The 16,024-nt window shown below is 38.3% G+C and overlaps 1 protein-coding gene across 4 annotated transcripts in view; it reads right to left on the bottom strand.

Annotated features, from left to right (window-relative positions):
- The window catches only part of Vps13a (vacuolar protein sorting 13 homolog A), a 203,548-nt gene that overhangs the window by 90,202 nt on the left and 97,322 nt on the right, over positions 1 to 16,024 (bottom strand). For all 4 annotated transcript variants that reach the window (XM_045155616.1, XM_045155629.1, XM_045155618.1 and 1 more), the window contains 4 exons: positions 9,145 to 9,292; positions 5,342 to 5,489; positions 802 to 929; positions 153 to 322 (listed from right to left, as the gene is read on the bottom strand). In XM_045155616.1, the coding sequence (XP_045011551.1) occupies positions 153 to 322; positions 802 to 929; positions 5,342 to 5,489; positions 9,145 to 9,292 (594 nt within the window). The remainder of the gene's footprint in view (positions 1 to 152; positions 323 to 801; positions 930 to 5,341; positions 5,490 to 9,144; positions 9,293 to 16,024) is intronic.

Here is a 16,024-nt window from a genome sequence, read left to right as displayed (position 1 = left end):
GGCAGAGGATCACAGTGAATTTGAGGCCACCCTGAGACTACATAGTGAATTCTAGGTCAGCCTGAGCCAGAGTGAGACCCTACCTCAAAAAGCCAAAAAAAAAAAAAAAAAAAAAACTCAAGAAAACCTCAAAACACTATTACAATACACACCTAGGAGTTGCTTTCTTGACATGAGGCCTTGTATCATCTAAGATGCAATTTTTTAATGAGAAAGAACAGAATGCTGAATCATCTGAATGCATTTTTAAAGTACTTATAATATTCTCCAATTTAAATTCAGCAAGTTTCAAAGAAGGATCGCGAATATCAGTAAAGGGAGCCTGTAAAAGAAAACCATCTAAAATTACTCAGAACCAAAGTTCCCAGTGTCCTTTATGATGTGAACTGTAACAGATTATGGCATCTGCTTTTAAGACAGATGGAATTCTTTATTTCCCCCCTCCCTCCATCCCTCCCTTCCTTCTTTATTCTTCCCCCCTTCCTCCTTTATGCTAAGACTAAACTCAGGGCTTTGTGCATGCTAAATACAAACTATTGCTGAGCACCTCATTCTTTTATTCTTTCCTTAAAAAGTTAATTGTAATGTTCAAAAACAAATGCAAGTTTATTTTTGACATTATTAGCAATATGAAAGATAAGTTTTTGAAAAATAGAAATGACTAAAATTATTAAAACTAAAATATCAACCATTTTTATCAGAAGTTATTATAAAATATACATGAAGTACTTACAAGTGTTATTTATTAAACATACAGTTAAACATTTTTCATAAATAACATTATTTTCTTCCTCAGCATACCTGTTTAGGACCTGGATTATATAATGTCATGGTGAGGTAGTCTGTTCTGAAACTTATGTTTACTGTTGTCTTAACTTGAGAAACCTGTGGATGTACCTCTACCACAGCAGCAGTCACTACAGTAGCTCCTTGAAATATTAAGGCCAATGAATAAAAGAAAAAATTATATTAGTGCTAAGGAGATGGTTCAGTCGACAAAATGCTCAAGTTAGGGTACTTGAATTCAAACTCTCAACCCCACATTAAAGCACTGGAAGCTGTGGTGGGCTTCTGTAGTATGCAGATGCTGAATGACACTGACATAGAGCTAGGAGGCAGAGACAGGAGAATTCCCTGCAAGTTCCTGACAGCAGAGAACAAGACAGCTGAGTGAGAATCCACTGTAAGCTACCTCAAAGGAGGATAGGCAAAGGCCTACCAGGAAGTTGTCCTTTGACCTCCAGAAGCTCACCATGGCACACAAGCACATGCTCACATGCAAATGAACACATTAAATTATAAAATCTTAATAAATTATAAAATCAGCACATTAAAAGTAACCTTGACATATATCTAATATATTATTAATTGAAAGGTATAGTAAATAGTATTTAAAGAAAATAAGAAAGGTTAGAAAATCCATTGCTAAACTCTTAAGATTCTTTTCATAATGATTACAGAATATCAATTACCCAGAATTTTCTTCCTTTGGAGTTGACATTTTCACTTGTATAGAACAGTAATCATAACACTGGGGTTGTTTTAAAAATGAAGTAAAACATGTAAAATGAACATTAAAATCCCTAATGTGCAGATTAGTGTTCAAGCTTTGCTTTTATGAAAACTAGGTCCAACTAAGGTATTTTTAAAACTGTTCTGCCCATCAGGATTTAAAATCCTGTGTTTTCTCCATATTTAAAATTTGTTCTGGGGCTGGGGATATTGTTCAGTAGTTAAAGATGCTTGCTTGCAAAACCTGCTGGTCTGAGTTCATTCCGCCAGCACCCACACAAAGCCAAATACGCCAGGTGGTGCATGCTTCTGGATTTAGTTTCATTAACACTCCTATTGTTATTTTTTTTCTCTCTCTCTCAAATAAATTAATAAAAATATTTAAACTATTTTCTGTGTTATAGTATGCAACTGGTATGTGCATGTGTACATGTTCCAAGTGCACAAGTGAGGCCAGAACAGATCATTAGAGGAGTCGCCCTATTGATAATCCATGTGCTTCCATGAGATGGAGTCTCTCACTGAACACTGAACTTAGAGTTGACATTTTTTCTTTCCTCCCTTCCTTTCTCCTTCTTTCTCTTTCTTTCTTTTTATTTTTGAGGTAGGGTTTCACTCTACCTCATGCCGACCTGGAATTCATTATGTAGTCTCAGGGTGGCCTTGAACTCATGGTGATCCTTCTATCTCTGCCTCCCAGGTGCTGGGATTAAAGGTGTGTGCCACCATGCCCGGCTGGAGTTGCCACTGTTTTCATCAGACTGGTTGACCTCTGAGACCCAGCAATTCAGCTTTTTTGGGGGGGTGATGGTCAGTGCTGGGGATCAAACTCAGTGAATCAGGCACTCTCAGGCCTTCATGATTGTGCAACAAGTGTTCATGTAACCCTGAACCATTTCCCTAGTTACACACGTTTCCAATGAATGTATATATTCACATGTGATATGGACGTTAGAGTACAAGGCACAGAGATTGCAGCAATTTCTAAACCTCCACATACAAGTGTCACCATGTCTGGTTATTTATTATTGACATAAAACTTCCTTAGAGTGAATACATACACCTAATTCTGATTTTAAGGAGATTTAATGAATTTATACATTCCTGTAAGCAAGACTACAATTAAAATACTGAATATATGGGGCTGGAGAGATGGTTTAGTGGTTAAGCACTTGCCTGTGAACCCTAAGGACCCCGGTTCGAGGCTCGATTCCCCAGGACCCATGTTAGCCAGATGCACAAGGGGGTGCATGCATCTGGAGTTCGTTTGCAGGGGCACCCATTCTCTCTGTGTCTCTATCTGCCTCTTTCTTTCTCTGTCACTCTCAAATAAATAAAAATAAACAAGAAAAAATTTTTAAAAAGATACTGAATATTCAAATCCCTCCAGGAAGTCACTCGGTTTTACTTTTTAGCCAATCTACCAAATCCCTACCATTCTAGTCACCATCTCTGTGTTGCTGAACTTCATTTAAGTAGAATGATACTGACTGTACTCTTTCATATCTGGCTTTTCAATTAACATGTTTTTGAGATTCAACCATGTTGCTACACACAGATAAGTAGCTATATATTTTATGAGCATACAGAATTTATCCATTCTCTTGTTGATATCTGGAGTATTTACATATTTTGATTGCTACAAATACATTATTTTACCTATACATACAGCATTTTAGGGTAGGGTGGCGTTAAATATCTAGGCCTAGAATCACTGTTATAGGTAGGTATTATGCTAATTAGCAAATATAACACTATCTCACACTCTGGGAGAAGCATGTGCAGGTTGTAGTTGTTCTACTCTCTCAACAGCATTGTAATGTAAATCTCTCGAAATTCAACTAAAAATATTTTCCTGGTAATAATTATATTAGCAACTTTTCATGTTCTATCTATTTAGGCATCAACTATCAAATATCCAAATTATTGGCCAATGTGTTTTTAAAACTTCCTAACAATTTCTACTTCATGTATTTCCAGTCAAAGAGAATAACCTAAGGAACAAACTGCATTTGAAAATGGCAACATGAATAAAAACTTAATCTCTATTATGTCAATTAGAAATAAAAATTTAAAAATCCTCCAGTGTTGATATATTTACTTCTGAATTTGCCTTATCTTTGATGAGCACAAATTAAAATTTTGATAGCCTATTTTATAAAATTTTCTTTCAAGACTAGAGCCTCTATATTTTCCTCAAAAAAACCCCTGGTGATCCTATAGCCAAGAATAATAGGCTTACACATTTTCTTCCAGAAGTTCAAATATTTTAGCTTTTAAATGAATGCTTGTCATGCATTTTATATTAATTTTTTTGTTATTTTTGTTTTTCGAGGTACGGTCTTGCTCTAGCCCAGGCTGACCTAGAATTCACTATGTAGTCTCTGGCTGACCTTGAAGTCACATTAGTTCTACGTCTGCCTCTCAAAATAATTTTCACCTTCAAATTAATTTTTATGCATGGTATAAAGGGATAGATTCAATTACTTGAATATTAATTTAATTGTGACAATAACATCTGCTTAAAAGGTCTATGTTTTCCCTAGAATAATCTGATGACAATTTTGTATGGTTACTAAACTTTCCCTCTTCTAATCTCATTATACTTGCCAATATTATGTGAGTGAATTATCACAGATTTTTTTTTTCCCCCAGGTAGGGCCTTACTCTAGCCCAAGCTAACATGGCACTCTGTAGTCCCAGACTGGACTCAAACTCACAGGGATCTTGCTACCTCTGCCTCCCAGTGCTGGGATTAAAGGTGTGCACCACCATGCTTGGCCTTATTACAGATTTTATAACAAGTCCTAAAGCCTAAAGGTAAAACCTTGGTGTTCTCTCACAAGTACTTCCCAGCAGCTCTTTTTGTGTAAATTTTCCAAGCAAAAATTTGATTTATATTAATCTAATGATTGACTAGGATTATGTCTAATACATAGTTCAATGTAGTAAGGACATATTTCTTAACAATACTAAGATATTTTTCTATCATAAACATAATATACTTCTCCATGCATCTACATCATTTCATATTCTCCTCAGTATATATTATTTGTTAAGGTAAAGCTTTTGTGTGACATTTGTTGAACTTCTTCCCCAGTATGAGCTTTGAATCTATGCAGAGTATTTTTCAAATTTTATTTTCTAACTATTCATAATAAAAGATTAAGTTATTCTTGAATTGATTGAGGACTTCTTAGGATTTTCCATATAATGATTCTAGCTATCTAAGAAAAATGACAGGGGAACATTGTCTACTCTAAATTTATTACTCCTTGCTTGGCCTGATTATTCTGCCAATATTTGGTAGTGAGTGTTGACAGGGAAAGTGGTCATAGTAGACATTCCTATAAAGTTCATTTTTAAAGGTTAAATTAACACTACTACACACCATTAAGTATAGTTCTTGGAAATTCTTGTTTTTAACAGAAATAGTTGCTAAATTTTATCAAATGCTTTTCTTCTGCATAATTATATGATTTTTTTTTCCATTTTTTTGATTTGGTAAGTTTACAAGAATTGACTTTATAATGTTTCAAAAACTTTGTCTTTCAGGATCATTCATACTTAGTCAAAAAATACTACAGGATTTTTATTACAACAGGATTAGGAATTTTGCTTCAAAGACAAAAAACAACAAATACTAACACAGGCAAATTAAAAAAATGACTAAATGAAATTAGCGCTATTTTATAAAGAATTAGACATAGGAAAGGAATCAAGGCAAACAGGAGAGGGAGTCAAGGTGCAAGGTTTAGGGAAGAGAGCAGTAAGAAAACAGTAAGAGAAGAGGTTAGAAAGACAACAAGAGAGATGGCCGCAGGCATACCTTCTGAGTGGTGGGAAGCACTGCTGACTTCACCTGTGACACTTTGGTCTTTAATGATAGCAGAAGGGGCACTCATATTTTCTTCATTCCATATATTGCCATACAATGTTTTAAAAATAGTAGTTAAGTCTTCTTGACTCAGAATGAACTGTTAAAAAATATTTTATAAAAAGAAAATTTGCATAATAAATAACAAAAAAGATTAACATTCCTATTTATGACACTTAAAAGTCCTCATAGGAGAAAAATGAAAGACTGTTTTATTTCAGTTCTCCACTAAAGCAATCTCTTAATGCATTAATTAGTTTTACTTACTGAATATTCAGATTTCTACATAATCATGTGACATGTAGATTACAACATATACATAACACTAATGAAGCTATGAACAATGTAATATTTTATGACTGTACTTTAATCCAATCTTTTTAAACTTTTAAAATGAAATTTTTAGTCAGGTAACTACTTCACATTTGTTTGCTTAACAAATATATTTATATAGTGAATAGTATGTTACAATATGAATGTAAAGCCAGATGCATGAAGTGGCACATGCATCTGGAGTTTCTTTGCCATAGGAAGAGACTCTGATCCACTCATGAGCCCATTATCTTTTGCTCTGCTCAGAAATAAATAAAAATATTTTTAAATAAAGAAAGAAAGACTGGAGCCATGCGTGGTGGCGCACGCCTTTAATCCCAGCACTCGAAAAGCAGAGGCAGAGGCAGGAGGATCCCTGTGAGTTTGAGGCCACCCTGAGACTACATAGTGAATTCCAGGTCAGCCTGAGCTAGACTGAGACCCTACCTTGAAAAAGAAAGACGGAGGGAGGGAGGGAGGAAGGGAGGGAGGAGGAAGGAATTAATTTCTTTTTTATTCATGACACTTATTTTGTGATTATGAAACAGAGATTGCAAAACTCGTGTTTTCATATAAATTGAAGTTTTCATAATTTCTAAATCACATCTTTTAATGAGTACGCACATCAAATACTTACTTTACTAGTCACTCTTCATTCACATGAAGCAGCCAGAAGGAGAAGTTAGAAGGACTGGAAGGATCCTACAACTGCTGATCTACAACCCTTCATGTGTATAAACTTCAAAAGTGTCACAGGTTAGAAACCACGAATTGTAGCACTGGCTCAGCAGTCATTAGACTAGCTGATTCAACTCCAGCCTCAGGATGAGGTCCCAAGAGGATCCAATATGTGTATGTGTATGTGTATTACAGTGGCGGCTAACTGTTGCCATGAATTGGGGAAAGACTCTTAACTTCCTTCTGCCTCAGAAGGCAGCCAGTTGTTTGCAGGTAACACAGAGCACATAAATATTCGGCATGGCATGGACTCTCCTTTAGAAAAGGGAGTAGGAAAGCAGCAACCCTTTTGCCCTACAAAAATCTGCCTCATTTAGCTTAAGGAATTTTCTCCACCATCCTGGGTAAAATATGTCATATACTTGTTCCAAGTTTCTATCTATTGTCTTATTGAAGGAGTATATGAGAAAGCTAGTTTTTTTTTACAGTTTCAGTTAGGTATTGAGGCTCGAAGAGGTACCAGTTAGCATGCCACCAGAATAGAACCAAACTCTGCAAAAATGTCTGATTGAGACTGATCCACAGCACACCCTGCTGGCCAGTCTACTGAGCTACCAGGGTGAGTAGGTGGGCTGACCCTCAGGTTCATCCTCCAAACTTACTAGTCAGGCAAGTCTTCCCCTTATATACCTCAATCTGATGCAATGAAAACTACAACCCCTCCCTCTCTGCTCTCTGCAGGGTGTGTGCATGTGGTTCTCCAGTTCTTACCCTTAGCTGCCCAAACACATATGAGTCTGGCCTCTGGAGAGTACTGACATTGTTTCTTGACCTAAATTTTTACACCTGCCTCTCTGCTTTATAGTTTGGAGTGACTTCTCACTTTAATTACATTATGACTTTTATCAGATCTCTGAATCTATCACATGGATGCTCTTACCAACCCTGGATTTGCTATCTGTGTACCTTCTCTAAACTCACGGTAGCCATGAATCTAACCCTCTTCTTCACTCATTTCCCCTCTAAATCTCTTATTCTTTTCCCTGCACTCTCTTTTTTTTTCACTGAGCCTCATCATTTGTACCCTTAACTCCTCTAAAACACATAGCAGATGCCTACACAAGCATTTAGGTTCTCCTGTCCATGTGCTTACAGCTTTACCTTGATTTGAAAGTCTCAGTTTAATTGCTCTCTACATCTTTGTGGCTCTACTCCAGGTTTCCCCCCGTGTACCCTCATTTTCTCTCCTGCTTTGACAGTTTTCCTCTCCAGAAAAGCACATGGTGGATGCCATATGTGGTTTCTGAATCTCTCTAGATAGGCATGTAAGTTCTACTTTCCATGTGCTTACAACTTTGTTCCAGTCCTTTTCTAAAGATTTCTCTTAGAACCTTATAAACTATAGTGTTTCCATATGAGAATATGCTTCCTACTTTCCACGTGTTTAGGCTCCCTTCCTAGACCTCAATCTCCCTTAAATAAGCCCCACAATTTGTGATTTCCCCCTAGACAAACTTAAAAATTCATAATTTATCCTTCTTGAGTCCATCTTTATTAATTCTTTAATAAAGGTAGGACAGAACCCAAAATCACGGGTTCATAAATTCTGGAGGATTCCTCCTGTACCCCCAAATCTTGCATCATATTCAACATAAAGGGACTGTAAATTCAAGTATCTATATTATCTGAAGCATGAAAAATTAACACTTTCAGTGACATCACCACAATTTACATTGGGGATATAGTTTTGACTTACTCTGAAATAGTTGAATTCTTTATTATTTATTTTTTTGCTATTTTTGTTTATTTATTTGAGAGGCAGAGAGGGACAGAAAGAGGCAGACAGAGAGAGAGAGAATAGGCACGCCAGGGCCTCCAGCCACTGCAAACGAACTACAGACATGTGAGCACCCTTGGGCATCTGGCTAACATGGGTCCTGGGGAGTCGAGACTTAAACCGGGGTCCTCAGGCTTCACAGGCAAGAGCTTAGTCGCTATTTCTCCAGTCCGAATAAAAGTTTTAAAGAAACAAAAAGGGAGGTTGGTAACATAAAGTAAGTGATAAAGAAACAGTCCAGAGTATATATCGCTATCACTTTAGCAAAGCATGTGATACAGTTTTGATTTCTATTGAGACAAGAGGGAAAACCTTGTAGGTCCCCCATCAGAAATCTCTGAGGAAATGCCAACGGTGGAAAGTCATGCCTAAGGTGATTTACCATTTTGATCTTCAGCCCCTCTATTCTTCTAGGACTTTCTATTTCCTTACATCCTTTTTGATGAGTTATTCCACATATTGCCATGTCATTAAATATCATATGCTGATGGCTCACAAATTTATTCTCTGTACAGATTTATTCACTAGATTCTCTATTACTACATCTAACTAGAATATGATTCTTTTATGTAACTTACCACAAGGTTGTAACTACATTAATTATGTGTGTCTTTACACTTTTACTATCTATTGCATAGTTTTGGCCACCACCACCAACCCCTTCTTCTCCGTGGTAAGTTCCATGACATCAGAGATGTCAAAGCTTCTTTGTGACTTTATCCTCAACATCTAGTAACATCAAGGCTTTGCACCTAACAGACACCAAAATATTTGTCAAAGAATGAAGACTGTTTAACAAATTCTTGTTAGTTATTTTCATTGTGACCAAGCTGATTAAACATTAACTTTACAAAAAAAAAAAAAAATTACATTCCCAAGCTAGTAATTTTCAAACAAAACAGAAAATAAAAAGCAACCAGAAAGTTACCTCCATGGGCTTTAGCTGAGCATTTACATTAAAATGAGGAACTTCTTGGTACCACTCCCAGGATAAGTTCCTCTTCACAATCACTTCCAAGTTTAAAGGCAGTAACAGATCCAGTACTTCTTGGTATTTACCTTCCACAAACTGAGACCTATCCATAGAAATAAAATTGTTTTGAACTATTTGGAGTACATCCAGATAGGAAGAAAAAAAAATTATTTTCAAGCATTACTTTTTATTTTGTGTGTAAAGAGAAAAACACTACCAGTATTTCATTGTTCTCAGTTTTAATGGTTTTTGCATTTCTAGGTAGGTATACATGTGTAGGTATGTGTGCACAAGAAGGCTAAAGGTTGAAGTGGGGATCTTTCTCAATTACTTTCCTGTTTTTTTTTTCTTTTTTTTTTTTGAGCCAAGGTCCCTCACTGAACCTGGAACTCACCAGTTCTCTCCAGAACTGGGATTACAGAAGCACACCACCATGTTCAGCTTTTCCATGGGCAATTACTTTATCCACTGAGCAATCAATCTAGTATTAGTCTTTAACATATTAAAATGAGATATATTACATCCCACTAAAAACCTAGGTGACTTTCTCTAAGCTGCAGTGTTCCTACTATAAGAATTTTAAATAAGATTTTACATATTAAAATATCAACATACGACTTCCGGCCAAGATGGCGACTGCCTAGCTGCGCTGCAGATACTGGGAAAAGAAAGGCAAGAAATTAAGGGCTATCAGGGTCTTCTTGCCAGTGGGAAGGCACAGAGTGGGGAAAAACAGGGAATCACTTATCCCCTCTCGGGTGGGTAGTCTACCCCCCCCATACAGCCGCCATGCCCCACGCCCCAAGCAGCTGTGCTCCGATCGCACGCCCGCCAGCCCGCCCATCGTGCACCCGCCAGACTGCTGCGCTGACCGCGCGGGGACCTCCGCCTTTGTGCTCTGATCCCGCACGCTGGCCTGCAACAATGTGCTCGGTTTGCACACCTGCGGGGGCCATCTCTGCTGTGATTAGGCGGCTGCCAGAACCCCCCCCCCCAGCCGCTGCTGTGCTCCAATCGCTTGACCGCCGGCCAGCCTCTGCTGTGTCCCGATCCAGTGCCCGCATCAGCTGCCTCTGCACTACAATTCCACGTGTAGCGGGCCCAGTCCCACAGCAAGGGCCCCACAACCCCACACTGAGTCACCTGCGCCAGCTCAGGTGCCATCCCATACCTGTCCGTCGCCACCCATCCCCACTCCCCTGAGGCGTGAGAACACAGACTGTTTGCAGGTCCCAGTGTTCCCAGCCAGAGTTTGGGCAGCTTCAGGGCTTGCTACCTCAGTCCCCTTTCAAGCTCGAAGGCAGGCAGCTTTGGTGCATTACTGGGTGAGAATTCAGGCAACTTTGGTGCCCCTGTCAGGCAATGGATAGGCGGCTTTGGCAAGAGAGAGCAAAAACCCAGGCTGCTTGGCAACTGCCCCAGGCTGCCTTGGATTCTCATTGAGCTAGAGCCCAGGCTGCTCCACCCACCTACCTGCCCATACACTGATATGGGCAGACCACAGTGCAAAAGAAACAACATGAAAAATAAAATGCAAGAAAATCCAGACAGATCACCCAGTCCAACAAGGATTACATCTAACCAAAACATAGGAGAGGGTTTAGGATCAGAATATCAAGTGGAAGCTATGAGCAACGCAACCCTGACCAACCTACTGCTAGAACTTGCAGGAAAGCTACAAAGGACAGATAATTGTGTGGATGCTACCCTCACTAAGCTAGAGCAATATGATAAGACACTGGAAGGAATTCAAAGAGAGCTAAGAGAGTTGAGGGAGAGTGAAAAAAAAACAGGACCTTAAATATCAGCTGGCCACTAAGAAATTGAGGAAAAACATAACTAATATACAAGAGTTAGAGAGGAGAGAGATAGAGGGGAGAGGGGAAAGGGAGGGAGGGAGGATGTAGGAGATTTAGGTCAGTCTTGATCCTACCCTCTCCAGTGTCTTGTGGTTCAGGTGTTTCCTGTAAGGGTCTAGTGAAGGTTCAGCCATTTGGTCTGACTTTTAGGAAGTAGAATTTTATGGTACCATTGCCGTTTGGGTCCAGATTACTGTTTTCCACCGTTCGATGCTCTCCCCGCCCTCCCATCCATCCTATTATCTAGTCCATGAGGTGCTTGCTGGGTATGTAAGGTATCTTGGGTAGATTCAGGTTAGGTGTTGTAGATGAGTGAGACTATGTGTCGATTTTTTTTTCTGTGATTGGGTAAGTTCGCTGAGAATGATCTGTTCCAGGTTCAACCATTTTTCCTCAAATTTCTTTATGTCGTTTTCTCTTACTGCTGTATAGAATTCCATTGTGTAGATATACCGCATCTTTGTTATCCATTCTTCTAATGATGGACATCTGGGTTGATTCCAGCTTTTAGCTATTACGAATTGAGCCGCTACAAATATGGTTGAGCAAATCTCTTTGGCTTTTGGTTTGAAGGTTTTAGAAATGCAAGGATTATTTCTAAGAATCATCAAGAAAATCACAAAATGAGGTGAAAAGGGAGCTGGACAGAGTGATGGAAGTGATACATAGGAAAGTAGTAGAAAATGCAAACTTAATTCAACAAGTCCAAAACTCGCTAGAGGCTCTCAAGAATAGAGTCAGCGAAGTGGAGGATAGAAACTCTGATCTGGAAGACAGGATGGAAGAAACAGTTCGAGAGTCCTAAACTTTCAGTAAGTTCAAAAGTTCCTGTGAACAGAACATGAGGGAATTGTGGGATACACTTAAACATCCTAATATCAGAATCATTGGAATACCAGAAGGAGAAGAATTTCAAACCAAAGGCATGGAGCACTTATTTAAAACAATAATTGAAGAAAACTTCCCCCGTCTCTTAAAAGAAAGGCCCATCAAGATACAAGAAGCAAACAGAACTCCTAACCGACTAGACCAAAGGAGAAACTCCCCAAGACATATTATCATTAAGACTCTAAACATTGACACCAAAGAGAAAATCCTAAAAGCAGCTAGGGAAAAACAGCATACCACTTTCAAAGGAAAGCCCATCAAAATTACTTCAGACTTCTCAATGGAAACCCTGAAAGCTAGAAGGCCCTGGAATGAAACTCTCCAAACTCTAAGAAACTATGGCTTCCAACCCAAACTATTCCACCCGGCAAAAGTCTCCCTTATAATAGATGGTGAAAGGAAAACTTTCCATGACAAAACTCAGCTTTACAATTATATGAACACAAAACCAAACCTACAGAAAGTATTCCAGGAAATTCTCCACAGAGAAGAAACAAATAAACAAACATAAATGCCTACAAGAAGCTGATCATAACAACCAAACCCGAGTAGACAGAAAAAAATTTCAAATTCCATGAAAACACCAACACACCTCTACCACCACAACATGGCAGGGATCAAATCAAATCTCACAGTCATCACCCTAAATATTAATGGCCTTAATTCACCCATCAAGAGACACAAGCTAACAGGGTGGATCAAAAAATTAGATCCCTCAATCTGCTGCCTTCAAGAAATCCACCTTACCACTAAAGACAGAAACCTCCTCAGTGTGAAAGGGTGGAAAACAATATTCCAAAAAATGGGAATAAGAAACAAGCAGGTGTAGCTATGTTAATATTGGATAAAATTGACTTCAAACCATAAACAATCAAAAAAGACAAAGAAGGCTACTTCCTACAGGTCATTCTCAGTGAACTTACCCAATCACAGAAAAAAAATCAAAACATAGTCTCACTCATCTACAACACCTAACCTGAATCTACCCAAGATACCTTACATACCCAGCAAGCACTTGATGGACTAGACAATAGGATGGATGGGGAGGGTGGGGAGGGCATCGAAGGGTGGAAAACAGTAATCCGGATCCAAACAGCAATGGTACCATAAAATTCTACTTCCTAAAAGACAGACCAAATGGCTGAACCTTCACTAGACCCTTACAGGAAACACCTGAACCACAAGACACTTGGAGAGGGTAGGATCAAGACTAACCTAAATCTTCTACATCTTCCTTCCCTCCCTCCCTCTTCCCCTCTCCCCTCTCTTTCTCTCCTCTCTAACTCTTGTGTATTAGTTATGTTTTTCCTCAATTTCTTAGTGGACACTGACCTGTAACCCCCATTTCCAGCTTGGGCCTACCATCCACAATGAGCTTTTGATCAGAGAAACCTACAAGGTTTCCCAAAACAACGACAGACTTCTGTCAGAGTACTTGATGACCCACCAAAGGCCAGTGGTAAGACCCTATTGCTTAAGACTCCATACGCAGCTGACACGTAAAATGGAATGGCATGGCTGGAAGCCAGGACAGAGTCAGCGTGTCTAGTGCCAGAAGGTGCTACATGGGCGACTGGGGGAAATGACCAATATCTGTCCAAGCAACTCATTGTCTAACCTATTTAGCAACAAATAACCTGAGGTGATGCCCACAGAAGTGCAATTGTGGCACACAGCCAGGGTGGGGAACCAACTGCTCTTGATTTGACTAACTGATCCCCTCGGTGGTAGGAGACCCATAGCTAGAGCTGGGAAACAAGTCAGAACCATACCCAAACATAAACCTACTCTCCAATATCAAGCTACCATCAATCATGGGGTCCAAGAGGGCTTATACCTATCAAACTCTCTATCCAAAAAGTAATTGTTATCTCAATTTTCTGGGTGCTAACTTACTCTCCGTTGGAGAATCTGCTTCTCTTTTGCAGATAGATGCAGATCCTAAGGAGAGAGCTGCCCCAACATACCTCAAAAGGGGCCCAACTGAAACTAAGGACAATTGGCGAAACAAGCAAGGGTGATGGTTTCCTGATGAACCGGATACCAGCACAAAGGGGAAGGAGACCAACACAGAGAAAAATCAACTCCTACCAAATCAGAGAGCCAGAGCCTCAGAGGCCCCCAACACTTCAGCACTGAAGCAGACCAAAAATGAGCCCAACATGGCTCAGGGAAATTTTGCAGAAGACGGGGCAGAAAGAATGTCAGAGTCACATGTTGGGTCATGATATGCAGAGACATTTATCGTACCAATAACTGTGGGCTAACTCCACAATGCACGACATGTACATCAACAAGGAGGGTCCAATGGGAGGGGGTAGATCATGGATGAGCCTAAACAATGGTACCAAACTGCCTGTATTTGCTGAAAAGTAAACTAATAAATTAAATTAAAAAAATAACAACATACAACTGAATAGAGTATCTTTAAAACAAGAATTATGTCTAAATAATCAATAAACTAACATTAGGTAAAAACTCATTATAAAAATATTTTAATTTGCTAATTAAGTTATGTAACAAAACATTACATACCTCCTTTGTAAGAAGATACCGTGTGATTTTTTTTTTTTATTTCTATGGGTCTAAGTAGGTGAATACTATTATATAACTTCACATAAAACTGAACCATGTTTATGTTTCCCAAAAACTTCTAACAGCAAAGCTGATAGTAGGGAAAGAAGAATAGCTCACAAAACCCATTTAAGGACAATGTGACACAGAAGCCTCCGTTTTGCCTTTAATAATAATCTCAAATGGTTCTCAATAAAGTACTTAATGTATAAAGTATGTTATGAAGACATAAAAGTCTAATTTTAGATATCATTTACTCAATGAAAGAAAAATACAGTAATCATTAAGGATTTCTCAGAATACTTGCTATGAAACAATCTCATGGATGGATTGAAGAGTGACATTACATTTAAATGTACATGTGTGCTTGCAATTTCCATTTAATGATAGCAAGTTAAGACATCTGAAACCCTATGGAAAAATACTATATGTATAACTTTAATGGCTATACATAATAATTCATGGCTATATCATAAACCATTTAATTATGTTTCTATTACTAAAAAATGCATGTTACTCCAAATTTTTACTGTAATAAATGCATAATCAGTATCTTTTAAATAAATAGCTTAAATTTCTTTTCTGTAGATAAAACAGAAGAAAATAATTTCTGGTTGTGTGAAAATGTTACTTCCTCTGGAAAATTGTTCATGCTAGTATTATTTACTATCTTTTCCTATGTACAACCTCAGTAACTGGAATTGTTTCTATCACTGTATTTAATACAATGCATTTTATTAGCATATAGTTGTCTTTAGACTCAGAAAAAGTTTCACAAAGAAGAGTCAAAATTTTTACATTATTATTGCTACTTAAGTAAAATTTGGGTCAGATGATTGGCATATATCATATAATCAATAAATATTTGTAAACTACATTCAAGGCTAAGGCAGGAGGACTGGCCAATAAGTTCATAGCCAACAAGACTTCAATAATGCAGAGGTCATTTTTTCTCAAATACACAATCTATCTCAGAGAAAAGGAAATAATCTATTAAAATTGCAGTGATGGGTCCCCATCTATTATTTCCTTAAGAATGGTGAATCTCAAATTTATTACCTTTTACTTACTCTATAACAAACTAGAATAGATTTATATCTGTGCCTCTGGATTTACTTTATAGTTACCAGTACTCTCTTATCTTTGTTTTTCAAATTCTATTATCCATCAACATGATTCTCAGTTAAAATTCAGTCCCCATACCTTCAGCCATACCTGCTGGTCAACAATTCAGTTCTGGAGTTGAGAAGACAGCTAGCTCAGTCCTAAAGAGCCCTGGATATAAGCATGGAGACCTGTGCTCAATTTCCAGCCACCCACACAAAAACTCAGCAAGGCCACACATGCCTGTAATCCTAGCACTGAACATGGCAGGGACTGGAAAAATTTGCTGGGATGTACTAGTCATATAGTCTGATCAAAAAAAAATGGTAGCTCCAGGGTCAATAAGATACTGTTTCAAGGACAAAGGCAGAAGAGCAACAGAAAAAGATACCCAATAGTCTCCTCTGGCC

Source organism: Jaculus jaculus, chromosome 1, assembly GCF_020740685.1.
Source record: "Jaculus jaculus isolate mJacJac1 chromosome 1, mJacJac1.mat.Y.cur, whole genome shotgun sequence".
Taxonomy (NCBI): Eukaryota; Metazoa; Chordata; class Mammalia; order Rodentia; family Dipodidae; genus Jaculus; species Jaculus jaculus.
The sequence above is the reverse complement of the archived record's forward strand: the minus strand, read 5'-3'. Positions and strand labels throughout refer to the sequence as shown.